This window comes from Carcharodon carcharias, chromosome 20, assembly GCF_017639515.1.
Source record: "Carcharodon carcharias isolate sCarCar2 chromosome 20, sCarCar2.pri, whole genome shotgun sequence".
Classification (NCBI taxonomy): domain Eukaryota; kingdom Metazoa; phylum Chordata; class Chondrichthyes; order Lamniformes; family Lamnidae; genus Carcharodon; species Carcharodon carcharias.
Genome location: NC_054486.1, coordinates 24,422,855 through 24,446,914, shown reverse-complemented (window position 1 = coordinate 24,446,914; position 24,060 = coordinate 24,422,855). Strand labels below are relative to the sequence as shown.

Genomic DNA, 24,060 nt, shown 5'->3' with positions numbered 1-24,060 from the left:
CCTGAGGAACTTTGGCTCAGAACTGCTGAGTTGGAGACATAGGTCAGACATTGCGAGGCATCAGGGAGGGGGTGAGTTATCTGGACACTTTGATCTAGGAGGCAGCCACACCCCTTAGGTTAAGTACTGGTGCAGGTCTGGTTAATGGTCAAGGATGGGAGGGTGTGACTACAAGTAAAGCAGGAAAGGGGGTCCCAAGCGCAATGTTGGAAGACCCTCAGCCTTACACCTTTATCTGTTAGGTATGAGGTTTTAGATGCCTGTGTGGATGGAGGGAGCATCTGCAGGGGGATAAAACAAACTGTCCCTGTGCTTGAGGGGTTGGGGGAGGGAGTGTAAATTCAAAACTAATTTGAGAAAACCATACTTTCACGTGAGAGTTGACAACCTATGGAACAGATACCCAAGGGAGACCAAGAAAGTAGATAAGACTGATTAATTTAAATGCAAATGAGATGGATTTCTTTCAGAAAATAGCATTTTGGGATAAAGTGTGTTTAATTTCGGATATGGCACAGGAAGTTAGGGGGAATCGACCATTTTGGACCTCTGTTTCCAAAGCTCCATTGGGAGTTTCCTCACCTGTTATATATCAATTGATTGAGACTGGTTAAAGTAATTGACAAAAGGATCAAGGGGAGAGGAGGGGGATTTTTTAAAAGCAAGCTATGAGAGTTAGTGGCATGGGTCTGTATTTTAAAGAGCTTAAGACAATCCATGGGAACATAGGGATTAGTAGGTGGAAAATGGCGACAGTCCATAGTCCATGCAGTTCACCTTATACCATCCTTGTAGTCGCCTCATTGTTGATTGATAACAATCAATCTTACAGCACAGAAGGAGGGGTTCAGTCTATTATACCTATGCAGGCTCTTTGTAAGAGCTAACCTTGTTCTACCCCCTCCTCCTGAGGTCCACAGCATCACAGATGCCAGTCTTCAGCCAATTTTATTTATTCCATATGACATTAAGGAACAGCTGAGCACACTGGACACCACAAATGATATGGACCCCAGTAACATCCCAGCAATAGTGCTGAAAATATGTGCTCCTAAACTAGTCGCACCCTTATTTGGCATAGGACAAATAAGACTAGAGAGTTGGATGCGAGGCTCAAAGGCTGGTGTGGGAGAAGTGGGTTCTGGTTTATGGGGCACTGGCACCAGTATTGGGGAAAATGGCATCTGTTCTGTTGGGACAGTCTACACCTGAACTGTGCTGGGGCTGGTGTCTTTACGAGCTGCCTAACTAGGGAAGTAGAGAGGGTCTTAAACTGAATAGTGGGGCCAAGGGATCAAATTTGAAAAGATATACCAATCCAAAGACAGAGACAAGGCAAGAGAGACAGGTATTAATATAGGAAATGATAAACAGATCATGACAGGAAAGGACAGAGAGTACAAATCCAAGAGTAAATCAGCAGATAAGGCTAGACGTTATGAAAATAATAAAAGGACAAAACTATAGGCTCTGTATCTAAATTCAAAATAAAACAAATGAACTGATAGCACAAAAAGAAATAAATAAGTCCAATCTGATAGACACTACTGAGACATGGCTACAGGATGACATAGATTGGGACCCGAATATTGAAGGGTATGTGACATTTAGAAAGGACAGGAAGTTAGGAAAAGGTGGAGGGGTGGCTCTGTTAATTAATGATGGTATTAGCACATTAGAGAGGGGTGACCAGGGTGTAGAAGCGGTTTGGATTGAGATGAGAAATGATAAAGGCAAGAAGTCATTTGTGGCAGTGGTGTACAGGCCCCCTAATTGTAACTACACAGTAGGACAGAATATAAAAGAAGAGATAATGGGAGTTTGTCAGAAAGGTACAGCAGTAATCATGGGGGATTTTAATCAGCATATGGACACCAAAAATCAGATAGGCAAAGGTAGCGTGGATGAAGAGTTCATAAAATATTTTCAGGATAGTTTCTTAGAGCAGCATGTTCTGGAGCCATCCAGAGAGAAGGCTATACTAGACCTGGTATTGAGCAACAAGATAGGATTGATTGATAACCTCATAGTGAAGGCACCCTTAAGTAGCAGCGATCATAATATGATTGAATTTTACATTCATTTTGAGGGAGAAATGAATGCATCCAAGACTAATAATTTAAACTTAAAAAAGGGCAATTATGAGGGCATGAAAGCAGAGCTAGCTAAAGTGAACTGGCAAATGACGTTAAGGGATAGGTCAATAGAGGTTCAGTGGCAAACATTTAAAGGGATATTTCAGAAAACACAGAATATATACAATGAGAAAGAAAAATTCCAAGGGGAGAACCCACCATCCGTGGTTAACTAAAACAGTTGAAGACAGTATCAAACCTAAAGAAAAAGCATATAATTACACAAAGAAGGGTAGCAGGTCAGAAGATAGGAAAGAATATAAAGAACAGCAAAGAAAGACAAAAAGATTAATAAGTAGGGAAAAATTAGAGTATGAGAGAAAACTAGCTAGTAATATAAAGATGGATAGTAAGAGTTTCTGTGGATATTTAAATAGACAAGAGTTAACAAAGTGAGTGATGGTCCTATAGAAAGTGCGCCTGGGGAATTGATAATGGAAAGTAGAGAGATGGTGAATGAATTAAACAGGTATTTTGCATCCATTTTCATTGTAGAGGACACAAGTAATATCCTGAAAATAGCTGTAAATTAGAAAATGGAAGCGAGGGAGGAACTCAGGAAAATTACAAACACCAGGGAAGTGGTATGGAGCAAATTGTTGGGGCTGCGGGCTGACAAATCCCCAGGTCCAGATGAACTTCACCCTAAGGTCTTGACAGAAGTGGCCAGTGAGATAGTTGATGCATTGGTTTTAATTTTCCAAAATTCCCTATATTAGGGGAAGGTTCCATTAGATTGGAAAGTAGCAAATGTAACTTCTTTATTCAAAAAGGGAGGGAGACAGAAAGCAAGAAACTACAGGACAGTTAGCCTAACATCTGTCATAAGGCAGATGTTAGAATCTATTATTAAAGATGTTATAGCAGGGCACTTAGAAAAATTCAAAGCAATCAGGCAGAGTCAACATAGTTTTGTGAAAGGGAAATCATGTTTAACCAATTTATTGCAGTTCTTTGAAGGATTTGCATGATAAAGAGGAACTGGTGGATGTACTGTACTTAGATTTTCAGAAGGTATTTGATAAAGTGCCACATCAAAGGCTATTGTGGAAAAATAAAACCTCATGGTGTAGGGGGTAACATATTGGCATGGAAAGAAGATTGGCTGGCCAACAGGAAACAGAGAGTTGGCATAAATGGGTCTTTTTCTGGTTGGCAGGATGTGAAGAGTGGTGTGCCACAGGGATAAGTGCTAGGGCTTCAACTTTGTACAATTTATATAAATGACTTGGATGAAGGGACCAAAGGAATGGTGGCTAAATTTGCTGATGACACAAAGGTAGGTAGGAAAGCGAATTATGAAGAGGACATAAGGAGGCTACAAAGTGACATGGATAGGTTAAGTGAGTGGGCAATGATCTGGCAAATTGAGTATAATATGGGCAAATGTGAAATTGTTCATTTTGGCAAAAAGAATAAAAAAGAAGTTTATTATCTAAATGGTGAGAGATTGCAGAGCTCTGAGATTCAAAGGGATCTGGGTGTCCTCCTGCATGAATCACAAAAGGTTAGTATGCAGGTACGCAGGTAATTAGGAAACCTAATAGAATGCTATCATATATTGTGGGGGGAATTGATTACGAAAGTAAGGAGGTTATGCTACAGAGCACTGGTGAGACCACATCTGGAGTACTGTGCACAGTGCTGTTCTCCTTATTTAAGGAAAGATTGTAAATGCGTTAGCAGTTCAGAGAAGGATTACTAGACTAATATGAGGAATGGGAGGGTTGTCTTATGAGGAAAGATTGGACAGGTTAGGCTTGTATCCACTGGAATTTAGAAGAGGAAGAGGCGACTTGATTGAAACCTTTACGATCCTGAGGGGTCTTGAGTAGATGTTTCTTCTTGTGGGAGATAGAGCTAGAGGTCATGGTTTAAAAATAAAGGGTCGCCCATTTAAGACAGAGATTAGGAGAATTTTTTCTCTGAGAGTTGAGGGCCTTTGGAACTCTTCTTCCTCAAAAGGTAGTGGAAGCAGAATCTTTGAATATTTTCAAGGCAGGGCCAGATAGATTCCTGATTAACCAGGGGGTGAAAGATTATCAGGAGTGGGCAGGAATTTGGGGCTAAGGTTATATTCAGAGCAGGCATGAATTATTGAATGGCAGAGCAGGCTCGAGGGGCCTACTCCTACTCCTAATTCATATGTAGGTCTGTAGCCAAGTTGTTCCAGTACAGCCACAACACTGGCATCTACCCGACACTGTGGAAAATCTTTTCATATTCATTTATGGGATGTGGGCATCACTGGCTATGCCAGCATTTATCGACCATCCCTAATTGCCCTTGAGAAGGTGGTGGTGAGCTGTCTTCTTGAACCACTGCAGTGCATGTGGTATAGGTATACCCACGGTGCTGTTAGGGAGGGTGTTCCAAGATTTTGACTCATTGACAGTGAAAGAACAGTGATATTTTTCCAAGTCAGGACAGTGATTGGCTTGGAGGGGAACTTCCAGATAGTGGTGCTCCCATATGTCTGCTGCCCTTGTCCATCTAGATGGTAGTAGTCGTGGGTTTGGAATGTGCAGCCTAAGGAGCCTTGATGATTTCCTGCAATGCATCTTGTAGATGGTACACGCTGATGCCACTGTGCGTCCTTGGTGTATGTTTGTGGATGTGGTGTCAATCAAGTGGGCTGCTTTGTCCTGGATGGTGTCCAGCTTCTTGAGTGTTGCTGGAGCTGCACTCATTCATGCAAGTGGAGATTATTCCATTACACTCCTGACTTATGCTTCATAGAAGATGGGCAGGCTTTGGGGAGTCAGGAGGTTAGTGACTCGCCACAGGATTCCTGGCCTCTGACCTGCTTTTGCGGCCACAGTATTTACATGGCTAGTCCAGCTCTGTTTCAGTGGTAGCTTCAGGATGTTGATGGTAGGGGATTCAGTGATGGTAATGCCACTGAATGTCAAGGGGCAATGGTTAGATTCTCTCTTGTTGGAGATGGTCATTGCCTGGCACTTGTCTGGCACGAATGTTACTTGCCACTTGTCAGTCCAAGCCTGGATATTGTCCAGGTCTTGGTGCAATTGGACATGGACTGTTTCAGTATCTGAGGGGTCACATATAGTGCTGAACATTGTGCAATCATCAGCGAACATTCCCACTTCTGACCTTATGGTGGAAGGAAGGTCATTGATGAAGCACCTGAAGATAATTTGGCCTAGGACACTACTCTGAGGGTCTCCTGCAGTGTTGTCCTGGAGCTGAGATGATTAATCTCCGGCAACCACAACTATCTTCCTTTGTGCTAGGTATGACTCCTGATTCCCATTGACTCTAGTTTTGCTAGGGCTCCTTGATGCCATACTCAGTCAATTGTGGCTTTAATGTCAAGTGACTCTCACCTCACTTCAGGAGTTCAGCTGTTTTGTCCATGTTTGAACCAAAGTTGTAATGAGATCACGAGCTGAGTGACTCTGGTGGAACCCAAACTGAGCGTCAGTGAGCAGGTTATTGCTAAGCAAGTGCCACTTGGTAGCCGTATTAATCGCCCCTTCCATTACTTTACTAGTGATCGAGAATAAATTGATAGGGTGGTAACTGGCTGGGTTGGATTTGTCCTGCTTTATGTACATGACATACTGGGCAATTTTCCACATAGCCAGGTAGATGCCAGTATTGTAGCTGTACTGGAACAGCTTGGCTAGGGACACAGCAAGTTCTGGAGCACAAGTCTTCAGTACAATTTCCAGAATATTGTCAGGGCCCATAGTCTTTGCGGTATCCAGGCCTTCAGCCATTTCTTGACATCATAAAGAGTGAAGTGAATCGAATTGGCTGAAGACTGGCATCTGTGATGCTGGAGACCTCCAGATAAGGCTGAGATGAATGATCTACTTGGTAATTCAGGCTGAAGATTGTAGCAAATGCTTCAGCCTTATCTTTTGCATTGATGTGCTGGGATCTTCCATCATTGTGGGTGGGGATATTTGTGGAGCCACCTCCTCCAGTGAGTTGTTTAACTGTCCACCACCATTCACGACTGGATATGGCAGGACTGCAGAGCTTGGATCTGATCCATTGGTTGTGGAATCGCTTAGTTCTGTCTATAGCTTGCTACTTATTCTGTTTGGCACGCAAGCAGTCCTGTGTTATAGCTTCACCAGCTTGACACCTCATTTTTAGGTATGCCTGGTGCTGCTCCTGGCATGCCCTCCTGCACTCTTCATTGAACCAGGTTGATCCCCTGGCTTGATGGTAATGGTAGAGTGGGGGATATGCCGGGCCATGAGGTTACAGATTGTGTTCGAGTACAATTCTGCTGTTGCTGATGCCCCACAGCGCCTCATGGATGCCCAGTCTTGAATTGCTAGATCTGTTTGAAATATATCCCATTTAGCACTGTGGTAGTGGCACACAACACGATGGAGGGTGTCTTCAATGTAAAGATCGGACTTTGTCTCCACAAGGACTGTACGGTGGTCACTCCTAGCGATTCTGTCATCGACAGATGCATCTGTAGCAGGCAGGTTGGTGAGGGTGAGGTCAAATATGTTTTTCCCTCTTGTTGGTTCCCTCACCGCCTGCTGCAGGCCCAGCTATGTCCTTTAGGACTCGGCCAGCTCGGTCAGCAGTGGTGCTACTGAGCCACTCTTGGTGCTGGACATTTAAATCCCCACCCAGAGTACATTCTGTGCCCTTGCTACCCTCAAGTGCTTCCTCTAGGTGAGGTTCAACATGGAGGAGCACTGATTCATCAGCTGAGGGAGGGTGGTATGTGGTAATCAGCAGAAGGTTTCCTTGCCCTTGTTTGACTTGATGCCATGAAACTTCATGGGGTCCAGAGTCAATGTTGAGGACTCATAGGACAACTCCCTCTCCACTGTATACCATTGTGGCACCACCTCTGTTGGACAGGACATAACCAGGGATGGTGATGGTGGTATCTGGGACATTACCTGTAAGGTATGATCCTGTGAGGATGAGTATATCAGGCTGTTGCTTGAATAGTCTGTGAGACAGCTCTCCCAACTTTGGCACAACCCCCAGATATTAGGAAGGAGGACTTTGCAGGATCAACAAAGGTAAGTTTGGCTTTGTCATTTCCAGTGGTTTCTTAGGTCAATGCCAGGTGGCGTGTTCGGTTTCATTCCTTAACCAATTTTCTGTAGCAGTTTGATACAAGTAAGTGCCTTGCTAGATCATTTCAGAGAGCATTTAAGAGTCAACCACATTGCTGTGAGTCTGGAGTCACATGTAGGCCAGACCATGTATAGACAACAGGTTTCCTTCCCTATAGGGCATTAGTGAACCAGGTGGGTTTTTACAATAATCAGCAATAGTTTCCTGGTCATCATTAGACTTTTAATTCCAGATTTTTACTGAATTCAAATTTCACCATCTGCCATGGTATGATTCAAATCCCGGTCCCCAGAGCATTACCCTTGGTCTCTGGATTACTAGTCCAGTGGCAAGACAACTACACCACCTCCCTTTATGGATACAAAAATTAGGACAAATCCAACCTGGCCAATTAACGCCTCATCAGTCTAACTCTCAATCATCAACAAAGTGATGGAAGGGGTTGTTGACAGTGCATCGAATGGCACTTACTCAGCAGTAATCTGCCAACTGATGCTCAGTTTGGATTCCGCCAGGATAATTCAGCTCCTGACCTCATTACATTTCCCAAACATGGGAAAAAGAGATATACTCCACAGATAAGATGACAGTAGCTGCCCTTGACTTCAATGCAATAGCTAATTGAGCGTGGCATCAAGGAGCCCTAGCAAAACTGGAGTCAATGGGAATCAGGGGGAAAACTCTCCACTGGTTGGAGTCATACCTAGCACAAAGGAAGGTGGATGTGGTTGTTGGAGGCCAATCATCTCAGTTCCAGAACATCGCTTCAGGAGTTCCTCAGGGTAGTGTCCTCGGCCCGACCATCTTCAGCTACTTCATCAATGACCCTCCCTCCATCATAAGGTCAGAGGTGGGGATGTTCGCTTACGTCTGTGTAGTGTTCAGTACCATTTGTAATTCCTCAGATAATGAAGCAATGCATGCCTTCAAGTAGCAAGAACTAGCATGGACTGATAAGTAGCAAGTGATATTCACATCGCATATCTGCCAGGGAAATCTAACAATCTCCCATTGACCTTCAACAATTGCCGAATCTCTCACTATCAACATCCTGGGGGGTTCCCATTGACCAGAAGCTGAACTGGACTAGCCATATAAATACTGTGGCAACAAGAGCAGGTCAGAGACTGGGAATTTTGCAGAGAGTAACTCACCTCCTAACTCCCCAAATCCTGTCCACCATCTACAAGGCACAAGTCAGGAGTGTGTTAGAATACTCCCCAGTGACCTAAATGCATGTAGCTCCAATAATGCTCTCAACGCCATCCAGTTCAAAGCAGTCAGTTTGATCGGCACCCCATCCACCACCTTAAACATTCACTCCTTCCACCACCCGCACACAGTGGCAGTGGTAGGTGCCATTTACAAGATGCACTGCAGCAACTCACCAAGGCTGCATCGTCAGCACCTTCCAAACCCACGACCTCAATAACATAGAAGGATAAGGTCAGCAAACACATGGGAACACCACCACCTGCAAGTTTCCTTCCGAATCACACACCATCCTGACTCAGAACTGCACTGCTGCCAGTCCTTTGCAGTCACAGAATCACAGAATGTAAGAGAGGCTCTTTGGCCCATTGAGTCTGCACTGACATGTGAGAAACACCTGACCTACGTACCTAATCCCATTTACCAGCACTTGGTCCATAGCCTTGAATGTTATGACGTGCCAAGTGCTCATCCAGGTACTTTTTAAAGGATATGAGGCAACCGCTGGGTCAAAATCTTGGAACTTCTTTAAAAATTCATTTAATGAATGTGGGCATCCCTGGCTGGGCCAGCGTTTATTGTTCATCCCTAATTGCCCTTTGGAAGATGGTGGTAAGCTGCCTTTTTGAACTGCTGCAGTCCTTTTCTAACAGCATTGTGGGGATACCTATATCGCAATTACTGCAGGGGTCAAGAAGGCAGCTTATCACCAACTTCTCAGACAATTAAGGTTGGTTAAACAATGCTGGCCTTGCCACCGATGGTCACATAGCAAGAACAAGTAAAGATAAACATGAAGTAGTAGAGCTGAATAGCATAGATGCATCTAAGGGTAAGTATGTACATGAAGGAGAAAGGAGCAGAAGTATGTGTCAATAGGATAAGGTGAAATAGTGTGGGCAGAGGTGTGTGTGGATATAAACACTGCAATAGATCATTTGGGCCAAATGGCCTGTTTATTTTATGTAATTCCATGCTATTGTAGAGAAGCAGCTTTCAAAATTCATAGGTAAATGAGAGAATCTCCATTGAGCAGGCAGTAGGCTGCGTGGCAAGGAGAAGAATATTACACACCACTCCATCAATGATGCAAAATGGCATCTCCAATCAGGAGGGAGTTTAATTCCATCCCATGCCAGCTGTTACATAGTCTTATCCAAGGACATTTGGAGGCATTGCTGGAACTTGGAAATCTTGGGCCTTATTCCAGAATGTTCCTGTATTGGAAAATATGGAGCAACAATAATGGTAATGAGCCTGAATGACTCTAATCAGTGCATTGTTGACCTAAGATGGCAGCAGCAGATAGAATTTCTGGTATTTGTGGTTTACTTAATCACATTGCAAGGATTTTCATTGCTCATTATCAGATTCACACAGCCTCCACTGACATAATGCTGAGGGCGTCTTTGACTCGTTGCAGATAGAATGCCCATATGCAAAGTTACTAATTAACTGTTTGTTGATATGCAATGCCAAATTTATTATCACTGGTTATTCAGTAACAAGTTAAAATATAATTAGACAGGGAGATGCAGGTAGGTACAAGTGAAGTGTGTAGTGATCTCAGACCAGTGTCTCCAATTAGGGCCTGTGAACTGGTAATAACCACTGTGCAAGACATGGATAGGGCTACAGTAAGTCCTCAGTTTAACTCGCCCAGCTTGACGTGATTTTATTTTAACATCACTCATTCTGATTTGCTTTGCCGTTTTTGGCTTTACATCATAGAGTCATAGAAGTCTGCAGCACAGAAAAAGGTCCTTTGGCCCATTGAGTCTGCGCTGGTCAAACAAGTACCTAACAGTCTGGCCCTGCTCCTCCCCGCGCTGCACTCTGGGCCAGCCACCGCCATGTTCTGACGCCCGAGCCACCGTCGCCAGAGGCCGAGGCTGTGGGGAGAGAGCGAGGCCCGAGATCTGGGAGCAGGAGCACAAGGCAGGGAGGGGAGGCTGCCAGCTACCGATCAGGTGATGAAGTCTAAGTAACCCGACAGGGGAGTGGGGGTGAGGAGGGTGGGACTCCCGGATCCATTCATGGTTCCCCGCCGCCACAACCACACCAGGCTCCATCCACAGTCCATCCCCAGCACCAAATGCAGCCCCCCACCCCCCCAACAACCGGGCACCATCCATACCTTTCCCAGCCCCATCCGTGGCAGTCCCCTCTGGCTCCATCTGTCGTCCCCCAGGCTCCATCCATGATCACCCACACCCCCCACCAGGCTTCATCACAGTTCAGGACAGGGGCTCAGCCCCCTTCAGACTGTGAGAAAGAGGTCCAGGCCCCGGGCCTAGGTGCGGCTTAGGACTGAGAGTTGGCCAGAGCCTCGGATTGTTGAGTCACTGCCCAGGGCTGGGGCGGGGTGAGGATGAGAGTGAGGCAGAAGGTGAAGGAGAAAGTGACAGAGTGGGAAAAAGAGAAAGAGACAGAAAGAGACACAGTGGGAAAGGAGGGAGAGAAAGAGAGAGGGAGAGGCAGTGGGAAAGGAAGAGAGGGAGAGACAGTGGGAAAAGAGGGAGGAGGAAAGACGGAGACAGTGGGAAAGGATGGAGAGAGAGAGACAGGGGATGAAAGGAGAGAGAGTGACACAGTCGGAAAGGAGAGAGAGACAGAGTGGAAAAGGAGAGAGACAGAGTGGGAAAGGAAAGCAAGCAAAAAGTTGAGCTGAGTTTCAGGAGTGCTGTGGGTGAGTGCTGTGCTACTCATGGCTTAATTGGGTGATTTAGTGTTATATAGTTTGAATTTATACAGTTTGTTATATTCGGTGATATATTTTATTCTGAAAGTTATCCAGCTAGGAATGCACAATGCTGCACATGTACAGTACAGTATTTCAACTTGTACATTAGTATCCAAAGGAACCTAACTCTGGCTTTAACATTGATTCCTATGAGAACCCATCATTCACATAAAGTTGTTTCACTTAAAATCATGATTTTCAGGAACACAACCACAGCTTTACTAGAGGACTTACTATATGTCAGTGTGATGTCAGTTGGGTTATACTCACAACAATAGTATCTACATTGTTTAATGCAGTGATATATCAAGGAGATAGATCTCAAAGCATCAACAGTATTGTTCCAACTCTCTCACTGTTGGGTTAGATGCCAAATGAAGAAGCTCTCAAATCTCTGATCTTTCAGCCGTAGCCAACCATCAATTTCTAATGCAACATTGTCTCCTTATTTTAGTAATGCTGAAGTATTATCTGCTGTGGTTCAGTTGGTAGAACATAGACTCAGAGTCAGGAGGTTCTGGATTCATGACTCACTCCAAAGACTTGAGCAAATAATCCAGGCTGACATCCCACTGCAGTTCTGGAGGAGTGCTGCTCTATCAGAGATGCTGTCTTTCTGATAAAACTTTAAACTGAGACCCCGATTGTGCTCTCTGATGGATGTAAAATATACCAGGACACTTGAAAAAGAGCTGGTCAGTTCTCGAAGATAACATCAATAAAAACAGTTGACATGGTCATGATCTCATTGCTGTGTGCTGCGTTTCTTAGAACCCAGCAGTGACCAGTGACCACACTTTACTAGCTGTGAAATGCTGTGGGACATCCTGAGTTTGTGGAAGATGCTGTGCAAATGCAAGTTCTTTCTTTCTTTACTCAGATCAATACTGCTCTGAACCTTCCACTTGTTCCCTATAAGTCCCTAAAAGTTCGTTCTTTTCCCTATATCATTATTGTGGTAAAACCAAGACCCATCACACTATCTACTAAGACATTGGAATGATATCAAAGCCCACCACAAGAGCCCAATAGTATCATGGATGAAACCTCTCAAGGAGTACCCAGTTCCTCTGTTCATAATTGGTTGCTAGGCCTAACTGTTGGCTAACGGGTGCCATAAGAAGCTTGAGGGCCCTTCAGGAACAAACTGCGCTCCTTAAAACGTACCTCTTTGATCAAACCTTTAATTGCCTATCTTTCACAAACAAAAATGGAAAATTCTGGAAAAACTCAGCAGGTCTAACAGCATCTGTGGAGAAAAAGAAAGAGTTAATGTTTCGAGTCCGTATGACTCTTCTTCAGAGCTCTGAAGAAGAGTCATACGGACTCGAAACATTAACTCTTTTCTTTTCTCCACAGATGCTGTTAGACTTGCTGAGTTTTTCCAGCATTTTCTGGTTTTGTTTCAGATTTCCAGCATCCGCAGTATTTTGCTTTTATCGTAATGCTTCTTTCTTTGACTCAGTGTCAAGTGATGTCAGACTATACTCCATTGAACTGCCTTGGGACATGAAAAGTGCTAAGTTAAAGCAAGTTGTGATTGTGATATTTTCCCTGGTGTGTTTTCCAAAATATATATTGTTTTATTTGAAGAATGGTTAAAGAAACTTTCCTAATTAGTGCACAAGGAGTAAATTCACTAATCCCACACTCCCAGTGAGCAACCATACTCAAAGGGAGATCAGATTTAGATTTAGGGCTTTAGTGAGCACTTTTTGTCCAATCCTCCCTCTTAACCTGGCTCCCAGCTGGGGATGGGTGAACTTATCCAATCAGTGGAAGTGATACAGAAAGTTTGAACTTGTACAAGTTACTTCATAGTCCATGAAGACAATAGTCCATTTTAAATAGATTCAATGATTGCATTTTGAGTGATTGCATCAGACTGTACAATAAGTGACACCTGTGTCTTGCAGATTAAGAACTGAGCTAAGATTCATCCAAAGTCATTTCACAGAGAACCATTGCGTCCAACAGCAAGGCTTTCATAGTTAACGTTTCGAGTCCATATGACTCTTCTTCAGAGCGGACTCAAAACGTTAACTCTGTTTCTCGCTCCACAGATGCTGCCAGGCCTGCTGAGTTTTTCCAGCATTTTTTGTTTTTATTTCAGATTTCCAGCATCTGCAGTGTTTTGCTTTCAACAAGGCTTTCATTCTGGACTAGATTTGTACCCATATTCCAGCAATGAATCCACAAACACCCAAACCTTACCATGTCACCCAGTTGGCTCCATAGTACTTGACTTCTTGAATTTCAGACCATCACACCAATATAAACTGAATGCGTTTCACTGGGCTGTCATTGTGAAGATTCATCAGCTTCACGCACATTCACGGCAACTTCACATTGCGATATGCTAAGATCACACTGTCCCATTAGATTTTTATTATTCTTTGATGGGATGTGGGCATCACTGGCATGGCAAGCATTTGTTGCCCATCCCTAATTGCCCATGGACTGAGTGGCTTACTGGGCCATTTCAGACGGCAATTAAAAGTCAGCCACATTGCTGTGGATTGGTGGATGACCGCACACTTTCTAGTGTTGAAATCCATCTGCCACTCACTTTATCGATCAATGTTTCCTTGTAATTCCGTGATTCGATCTACATTACTTACCATAACACCAATCTTTGATATACTTGGATACGTTGCTTTATGTAAGTTATTAATAAATGCAGTGAATTTGAGGCCCCAGCCTGTTGGGACACCATTAGTCACTTCCTTTCAATGTGACTACATACCCATTAGCCCCACTCTATCTTCTACTGCTTAACCAATCTCCCAATAGGTCAATAATCCCATGAGCTTTAATTTGAGATAATAGTCTCTTATGTGGAACCTTATTGAATGTCTTCTGGAAGCCCGTATAAATTACATTCATAAACATTCCCATGTCTACTATTTTAGTTGCTGCCACAAAAAATTCACTGAGATTTGTTAGACACACAAAATTGGCAATGCCCATGAAACTGTACTACAGGAGAAAGGAGCCAAATAGCTTAGGGGTTTAAAAAAGAACAGTGCTTCTGGGAGAATTTAGGAGGTGAAAGACAAGGAAATACCTGAGAAACTCTGAACTGTTGATTTGAGGGGAGGGTGAGTGTGGGACAAGTCATCCTTACTCCAAACAGCACATTCATTCATTCACAAAGAATGTGTTTCTGGGAGTGGTGGAGGAATAGATGTCAGTGAGTAAGCAGTGGTCAACATTTCAAGGAGTGCACATTGCATGGCAAGTAGACAGCACTCGCCAAGTTAGAGTGAAAGAAACATCATTCCTCATTTGTAAATGGCAGGAACAGTGGGTAGAAGGCATTTACCTTCAGACACTAGAGGCTATTCCTGTCAACCAGCATTGCTAACTTAATGCCAGGATGGGAGGGGTGGGGGGTGGGGGGTGGAGGAAGGAGTGGATTTAAGACATGGTGAGCACTATTTGGATTGTAGAGTGGTGCAGGAGTGGGGGAGGTGGTCTTAAAATGAGGTGAAGCAAAGCCATCTAAATTTCTGGTAGTTTTTAAGTTTTAAGACTGTGCCAGTTTAGGGGTGTGTTCTCTCTCAGAGACAATGGGAATAGCTTTGGACAGCGTAAAGAGAATGTTCTCTCCTCTGGATAGTGAAGCAATTGAAACAGCCTGGGCCAGTTTAAACTAATCCCCAAAAAAGTGACAGATGGTAGAGAAGCTACATAGAAAGATAATGCAAGCGAATTACTTTATTTTACTGAGAACAATCTAACAATTTTTTAAAACACTTCCAAATGCACATTAGCCTTGAAGCATTTCGAGCTTAGCACCAGCATTGATAAAGTGATGTGTGGTCCAGCTGAATACAACACAGCCTTACACTTGGCTGGTGAGCAATGATCTTTAATTAGCAATATTTGCTCTTGATGTGATGACTATGGTGACAGTGTTAATTATCAAGAACTAAGTTAGACATTCCAATACAGGATACTGATCCTTTTGGAGCTGGCATACAGGTAAATGTTTAATCTGGGCGTTCCATTTGCATTTCTAGGAGCAGAGAGTTAACATACAAAAGAAATGAATAATTGCCTTAACTGTTGACTGTGTTAACATTTTTGCTGTGGTAGAAATTCTGCTCTGGTATAAAGGTGAGGTACAGTAAGGTTCAACAATGTTTGGGTGGGGTAGTTTCTCAAATGAAACAGGACCAGACAGAATAGCTGGGAGGAAAGAACTTGCATTTTAAAGCATTTTTCACCATCTCAGGCTGTTTAACTTCATTAAAGGTGCTATATAAATGTAAGTCACTGCCCAAACCATGCTCCTCACATTCCCCAACAGATGTAATAGTCCAAAGACTTATGCCTCCATGAGACCAGCCGACAGTGAAGTCGACGGGAATTCTTCCCTGTGTACAGATTTGAGTCTGAAACTGCAAAACATGAGCTTGCTATGTTATACATCGGCGAAATCTCATACAAATACTGACACACCCCCAGGCATCCCCCAGGCATCCCCAGGCATACTGACAGACGCTGTCAGCTGCCCAAAGATAAAACAGTATAGTACTCTCTTCACCCAGAGAGTACTATAAGAGGTAATTAGCATTGATGCATTTAAGGGGAAGCTAGATGAGGACATGAGGGAGAAAGGAATAGAAAGATATCCTGATTGGGTGAGATGAAGTAGGCTGGAAGGAGGCTTATGGGAGCATAAACATCAGCATACACTTGCCAGGCTGAATGGTCTGTTTGTTTCTATGTACGATTTATTCAGATACAGGATTGGAAATAACACACTAACAAATCGACAGATGTAGGAAAATCCTGAATTCATGTCACCACAGGAACGGTGGATTCCTGGATTTAAGGACCCTTGATTTAAAGTCTAGACTGTCCAGTAATCTAAGAGCAATTTGAAATGACATGGGCCACAATGGCACAGCCTTTCCTGAAATAAAGAAAACTTGCATTTACATTGTGTCTTTCTCAATCTCAGGACATCCTAAAACTCTTTACAGCTAATGCAATACTTTTGAAGTGTAGTCATTGTTGGGAAGTAGGGAATGCAGCAGCCAATTTACACAGCAAGGTTCCATAAACAACAACAGGATAATGATCAGATATCTGTTTTGTTGTGATGTTGGTCAGAAGAGCAGGGAGAACTCCCCTGCTCTCCTTCAAAGTAGTGCCAGAAGTTCTTTTGTCCAACTGAAATGGCAGACTTAAGATGTGAATGTTTGCATGCATTTGAGGCAAAGTAAACAGTAAATGCAGCTCCCCAAGAAATAGACTAACAGTGAAACCCATTTCTTCTAAGTATATCGTATCTTGCCACAGAAATATTGAATTACGTTTGCATTGAATCCGGAACTGTGTCACTGGGCAGAATCTTCCAGACCCTGCGAGGGCAAGGAGGAAGTTCAGGTGTATTAGCGTTGGGTCAGTGAGTCAGCACGTTCTCATGTCTGGGTGATCTCCCTGGAGGTGCGTTATCACTGGCGGACGCTAGCTGCCTGGCAGCAGTGGACAGCCAATCTGAGTAATTTACTGCCCATTTGTGTGCTGATTGGCAAACCACTGGGGGCTTCCCAATGAGGGCCCAGCCTGGCAGATACCAGGAGGCGGCTTGCCAAGGGGAACCGCTAGGCCCCTGGAACTCACCACCCGCCCCACCCCACCCTTACTGGAGCAGCATTGATCAGCAGACCGCAGCTGTGGGCACCGGCCATCCTGCGCAGGGGTGGCCTGGCAGATGTGGACAGAGTTCATTTTTAAAACATTCAAAACTTTTCAGATGGCACCTTGAGATGGAGGCAGCCTCAGGGGTCTTCCTCCTGCAGTGGCAGGTGCCCACCTCTGTTGGCGGGGCCTTCTGGTTGAGCCTGCAGCCTCAGGAACACAAACAAGCTATCGTAAACTTGACAGTGGACTAAGAACGGCTTCTTATTTGGTCACCACTGAGAAGATCTCCCAGCTGGGTCCCCTAACAGCAATCCCAGCAATGTCCTGACCCGCACTTATATTTAAAGGGGGCAAGATTCCACAAAATGCGTCCTAAGTAATATATAAAATGTGCAGGGGGTTTAATTTTGCTGGATGTATATTTTTTAAAAATCAAAGTTAAAAAATAATTATGCTAATTTGGCCAGTTTGCTATGAAGAAATTGCTATCAGGATCAGCAAGTATACCAAGCCTTCCCAATGCTTTATTAAGTCTTTCAAAGTTTTCTTAAGCACCTCAATTCTTTCTTCACCTGAAACTATGTGTCTGGACCCTAGTTCACAGGAAGTCCCATTCCCGTCACCCCTGTGCCTATTGACATATATTAGCTCCCTGGTTGGCAACAGCTTGGTTTTTAAATTCTCAAATCCCTTCATGGCCTCACGCTCCCCTTTCTCTGTAATCCCCTCAAGCCCCATAACCCCCTGAGTCATTGACACTCCTCTAACTTTGATTTTCTCTGTACTTGATTTTCTGTGTGTGCACGTCTATGTTTGTATGTGTATGTATTTGCATATGTGTATGACTTTATGTGTATTTATGTGTGAGTTGTCTGTGTGTGTCTGCGCTCCTGTATCTGTGTACACATCTGTATACATGTGTCTATTTTTTTGTGTTGTGTGTCTGTGTGTGTTTATGTGTGTATCTGTGAGCGTATCTGTATGTCAGTGCTTGTGTTTTTGTATGTGTGCGGTTGGTTGTCTGTATGTGTGTGTGTCTGTATGAGTCAGTCTGTCTGAGTGTGCATCACTGCTTGTGTGCCTATGCTTGTCTGTGTGTGTACAATGTATTAAAGCAGTTTTTGCTCCACCAGTGAACAAAACAGATCAAATCTGCCTGTGAAACCACATTGCAGATTCGTACTCACACCTGCTCCAGGCTTTGGGAACAAATTTCCTTCATTTAGTTCGCATTGCACCTGACATGGCAAAAGTGCTTCTCACAGTATTTGTGTGGATAATAAACACAAGGTCACCGTTTGCTGTTCTTTTCACTAAACAAAAACAGAAATATCTAGAAATACTCAACAGGTCAGACAGCATCTGTGGAGAAGCATGTGTTCACCAAACCTTAAGACCGGAAGCAGTGAATGACTACAGGGGCTTCCAGACCTACTGACTATTTCCAGGTGTATGATTTTGTATTCATATTTCCAATACTGTAAGTTCTCACTTAAAATTGTGGTTGCACTCCTGAAAATCACACTGTAAGTGAAACAACCTTTTGTGAATCATGCGTTCCCATAGGAATCAGTGTTAAAGCTGGAGTTAAGTTCCATTGGACACCAATGTACAGGTTGAAATACTGCACTGTACATATGCAACACTGTGCATTCCCCCCTGGAATAACTTGTAAAATAAAATAAATCATTGAATATAACAGAAATACTGTATAAATTCAACATAGATAACACTAAATCATGCAAACAAGCCCCGAGTAACACAGCTTATGTGTCTCACCCACAGCATTCCTGAAACTCAGCTCAACTTGTTGCTTGCTTTCCCTTCCCATTCTGTCTCTCACTCTCATTCTCTCTCTCTCCTTTCCCATTCTGTCTCTCTCTTTTCTCTCTCTCTCCTTTCTCATTCTGTCTCTCTCTTTCCCACTCTGTCTGTTTCTCTGTCTCTCTCCTTTCCCGCCCTCTCTCTCTCTCTCTCCAGAGCCTGGACCCCTTCCTGACCATCTGCAGCAGCCAAGCTTCTGTCCCAGTGGGTGCCACAGATGGAGCTGGGGGCAGTGGAGGTGGCGATGGAGCTGGGAGAGCTGCCAATGAAGGCTGGGGGAGTGGGGTGGACTGTGGAAGAAGGAGGGGGTAGGTGGGCATGGAACAAGATAAGGGGGGGCCGCACCCTCTCCCCCCCACCACCCTACTCACACCTCACCACCGGATTGATCAGCAGCTGGCAGCTTCCTATCACTGTCCTGCGTTCCTGCTCCCAAATTTCCAGTCTCACTCTTTCCCTGCAGCTTGAGCCTCTGGTGACTGCGGCAACAGCTCTGGCATCAAATAACGATGGCAGCTGGCCTGGGGCACAGCGCGGGAGGGACAGGCCCAGAGTACAGGTGGCATAAAACCGAAAATGGTGACACAAATCAAAAAAGATCCTAAAGAGTAAATGACACTAAAGCGAAACGACTTTACATGGGGCGACTTACAGTGAGGACTTACTGTACAGCCCAGGAGCCAATTGGCCTATCATGAGTGTGTGCGGGGGTTCTGCCAGACAATACCCCTCCCCCCTCTTTCCCCATAGCCCTGAAAATTTAACTTTTTCAAGTATTTATCCAATTTCCTTTTGAAAGTTATTATTAAATCTGCACCTTTTTATGGCGTTCTAGATCTTAACAACTTGCCACACAAGAAAAAAGTTCTCATGTCGCCTCTGCCTTTTTTTTTGCCATCCCTGTCCTCTGGTTACTATTCCTCCAGCCAGTGGAAACTCTCTGTACTCTTCCAAACCCCTCATGATTTTGAACACCTCTACTGAATCTCCCCACAAGCCCCAGTGCGACCCAGCAGAACAACCCAGCAGATCCGGCAGAACAATCCCAGCTTTTCCAGTCTTTCCTCATCAAGTTCCCCTATTCCTGCAATCATTCTTGTACATTTCCTCTGCACCCACTCCAAGACCTTTATACCCTCCTGCTTTAAGGTCGGGGTCGGGGGGTTGGGGGGGTGGTGGTGGAGAGGTGCCCTCTTGCCATTCCCCCCGGTGCAATAAAGTGAAAGTTGGAAACACTTGTACTCACCAGAATGATGTCGTCTTGTTCCACACCGCCTTTGATGTGACTGTCACTGTCTGCGAGCAGGTCATCCTCGGACTCCTCGAAGAGAGAGGATCCCGTGGACGAGAGGGACGAGCTGGAGAGCTTGCGGCACACTTTGATGTTGGGGTCCAGGTCTAGCTCCAGCTCCAGGCTGTCCTGGGTCGTGCCCTCGTCCGAGGTGATGGTGAGCTGAGGGACGCTGGGGAGAAGGTGAAGCCCAGGTTCCTGCTCCAGCCTGTCCAGCTCCCCCAGGGCAGCTCTCAGTCTGCAGGCGGAGTTCTCGCTCTGCTTGCCCGCAGCGCTGGCGGAAGGGTTAGCAGCGGGGCTCAGCTCCACCACGCTGAACCTGTCCTGTTGTCCCTGGGGGCTGCAGTTCCTCTTTGCCCGGGACATCTCGGCCACCGTGTAGGACTTGCGGTGAAGCATCGTGCGATGCTCCTCATGGGTGACCTGCGAGGTTAGGAGGAGACCCAGGCAACTCTGCATGGAGCTGCTGCTCTGTCGTACTCCTTTCTGTGTGTGGGTGTGTGTGTGTCTCTCTCTCTCTCTTGGTGTCTCTGCCGTAAGCTCGGGCTGCAACTGCTGTCAGATGCGGAAGTTCGATGTCAGCAAACATCTCGCACTGAACTGGGCAGCCAGCCCAGCAGCTGACTGACTGACTCACTCGCAGCTGCTATACCCAACTTAAATACCTTCACTTCGAAAGCAAACGTCAGCTCTATCACCCTCTGGGAAAATAAAGCATTTAGCAGCCGCATTAAGAACATAAGAAATAGGAACAAGGAGTAGACCATTCGGCCCCTCGAGCCTGCTCCACCATTCAATAAGATCATGGCTGATCTTCTCGTGTTTCGATTTCCACATTCCCATCTATCCCCGATATCCTTTGATTCCCTTGCCTAACAAGAATCTATCTCTGCCATAAAGATAGTCAATGATCCTGCTTCCACCACCTTCTGAGGCAGAGAGTTCCAAAGTCACACAACTCTCTGAGAGAAAAAGATTTCTCCTCATCTCTGTCCTAAAAGGGCGACCCCTAATTTTAAAACTGTGCCCTCTAGTTTTGGACTCACCACAAGAGGAAACATCCTTTCAACATCCACCTTATCAGGGCTGTTCAGGATCTTGTCTACTTCAATCAAATCACCCCTCACGCTTCTAAACTCCAATGGAAACAAGCCCAGTCTGTCCAACCTTTCCTCATAAGACAATCCACTCATCCAGGTATCAATCTAGTAAACCTCCTTTGAACCTTCTCCAATGCATTTACATCCTTAAATAAGGAGACCAAAACTGCACACAGTATTCAATGTGCGATCTCCCCAATGCCCTGTATAACTGAAGCATGACTTATTTGCATTGCCCTTTAGAAAAGGTATATATGTACCAATTTTATTAAAGGTCCAAAGGAATATTTACATATATATATGTCTAGATACATCCATATGTATATATCAGACCAAAGCCGTGCAATAGGTTAGTTTGTTTCTGCAGCCAGTTTTTAAAAAAATCATTTTTTGGGGTTACTTAATGCCCTTCTTATTTTTGAGAAGTTGGTGGTGAGCCACCTTCTTGAACTGTTGCAGCCCATGTGGTGTAAATACACTCAGAGCACTGTTAAAGAGGCAGGACCAGGGGAGTTCCAGCATCATTGAAAACACTGGGATATATTTCCAAGTCAGAATGGAGTGTGACTGGGAGGGGGACTTGGGTACATTCCCATGCACCTGATGTTCTTGTCCTTCTAGGTAGTGGGGGTTGTGACTTTGGGAGCAATGAGTTAATGATCAGATAATCCCTGCTTAATTGATTTTTCTGCTGCTCCCTATAAGGATTGCTCTACTGTGTCAGTTTGGAAGGAAAGTGAGCAAAGTTTTGTCTGATGTGGGTCAGAAATAGGGATTCTGACCCAGTTCAGGAGTTTGAGCCATTATTTCTATGATTCAGAGCAAACAGTTTCTACCAACTAAGCCTTGGCTGCAGAGTGCATGTGTCCCCTGATTGTATCATTGTTTATATTTGCACCTTTTAGTATCTGCCATTTAAAAAATTTTGCTACGTGGGTGCAGTATCCTACCTCCCAAATGGGACTGTCATCATCTGCAATCAAAACTGACATCACCCCAATTCTGACCCAAGAGAATCCTCTTGGGTCTGCCCATCTTTCTGTTTTATTATGCCCTAGGCAGGTTCTAACTCAAAATTCACTCATTAGGGAAGAGTAATAATTTCCCAGGGCCCTTCTAATGGTTTTACTCTTCAGTGTAAATTCTCTCGTTGGCTACAACCAAGCCTAACCCAACTATCTTTAAGACAACTACACTTTCATACACTGGATATCAGCCCAGTATTCAAAACAGGAATTCCAGTCTCAGCTAGCTGGAGTTGCCTGGAGCACAGCCTGAACCCAACCCATCTGATTCAGGTGGGAATACTGCCACCAAGCCAGTGGCCACTCCATTCAGATGTGAGCATCAAGCTGGAGTTCAGCCCAGCATTGAGACCATACTCTTGGCTGCCAAGTTGACCATGGCACAGTGGGTAGCACTATTACATCAAAGTTATGAAGATTATAGGTTCAAGACACATTCTAGGAACTTGAAGATGTGTTCTAGGCAGGTGTCGGTGCAACGCTGAGGGACTGCTGTAGCACTGAAGATGCTGTCTTTTGGAAGAGACGTTATTCTGAACCCCATCTATTCCCTCAGCTCGTAATTGACATCATCATTATCCTTCCATCTACATGAAAGGCTGGACGGGCAGCATATCCATTGGTGATGGGATAGCTCCATATAGTGCTGATGATTGAAGAGACCAGTTCTGACACAAGTGTTGTTTATAAGGTGGTTACCAGGTGCTGTTCTGGGGTGCTGTTTTGGTGCTGGGGCCTGTTCTCAAGCTGCAGCCACTGATTGTCATGGTAGCACACATTGGCCCGCAGGCATTTTCCTATGTTGTTGAAATACTACAGACTTTGAGTAATTACAAACTGATCTATCTGATCTCGGAAGGTAGGAAGTAATAGCCATATTAGATTTTTTTTTGGCAATAGACACATAGGGGCTGTGAGGAAGGAATTTTTATGCAGCAAGTGCTAACGACCTAGAACTCGCTGCCCACAATGGTGGGTAGAAGCAGAGATGATCAATGATTTTAAAAGGGAATTAAATGGGCACTTAAAGGAATTAAACTTGCAGATCTTGGGGATAGAGCGGGAAAATGGGGCTGACTAGTTTGCTATAAGAAAGCTGACATGGATTTGATGGGCCAAATTGTCTCCTTTTGTGCTGTAAATAAAACAAATTGCAAAGTAAACTGGACTGGATACAAGGTCCTTTTATGTGGTGCTTTGCTGCTGACTGTCCATGGAATGTCTCATTGAATTGTCTATCTCTTTTTGAACAATAGCCTGAAATGCTTTTTAAAATTTGACTGAGACAAAGAATTATAGATTTTTGTCTCTTACGCTCAGAACCAGTTATAAAGAAATAAGAATTTAAATATCTGTAATATATATAATATGCTCCACAATTGGCAGGAATATTTAAAAAAAAACATTTACTCATGTGGGTGAGCCACTCATTGCAGAATACCCAACCTCGAACCTTCACTTGTAGTAATGTCTCCCAGGGATCCGTACTGGGACCTCAGCTTTTTTTTAACTATATTTATCAATAATTCTGAAAAAGATCCACGTTGTTGAAGCTTTTCACCTTGCACTCATCAGGACATATTCACAAGAATACCAATTCGAAAGGGAACAACAATTTATACTGCATGACAAGAGAGTGCTGATTGGTTGGCAAGTTGACTCTGATTAGTAGAGGTGTTGCCATGGAGAATGCACCAGGGAACAGCTAACTGCCAAGCTTTGTTTAACGTCAAACCAGGCAGTTCGACTCTGATTGATCAAGGTATCACCAAGGGGAGTGAACTAGGGAATGGCTGCCCCGCCCACAAGCTTTTGTTCCCTTTAGAATTGGTATTCTTGTGAATCTGTCCTGATGAGTGCTAGACCAAAAGCTTTGACAGCCTGTCATCTTTTTCAACAATACTCAAGTCCTGTATTACCAAGTGACTATTTATCAATTACGTAGATGAAGGAATATAGAGCTGTCTATCTAATTTTGCCAACAACA

At 44.3% G+C, this 24,060-nt stretch overlaps 1 protein-coding gene across 1 annotated transcript in view; it reads right to left on the bottom strand.

Moving 5' to 3' along the window:
* itpka (inositol-trisphosphate 3-kinase A) overlaps nucleotides 1–20,517 on the bottom strand; it is a 77,482-nt gene extending 56,965 nt beyond the window's left edge. Inside the window, exon 1 of the mRNA XM_041214742.1 lies at nucleotides 19,904–20,517. Coding sequence (XP_041070676.1) covers nucleotides 19,904–20,407 — 504 coding nt within the window. The 5' untranslated portion in view covers nucleotides 20,408–20,517. The remainder of the gene's footprint in view (nucleotides 1–19,903) is intronic.
* Nucleotides 20,518–24,060: the final 3,543 nt, after the last annotated feature.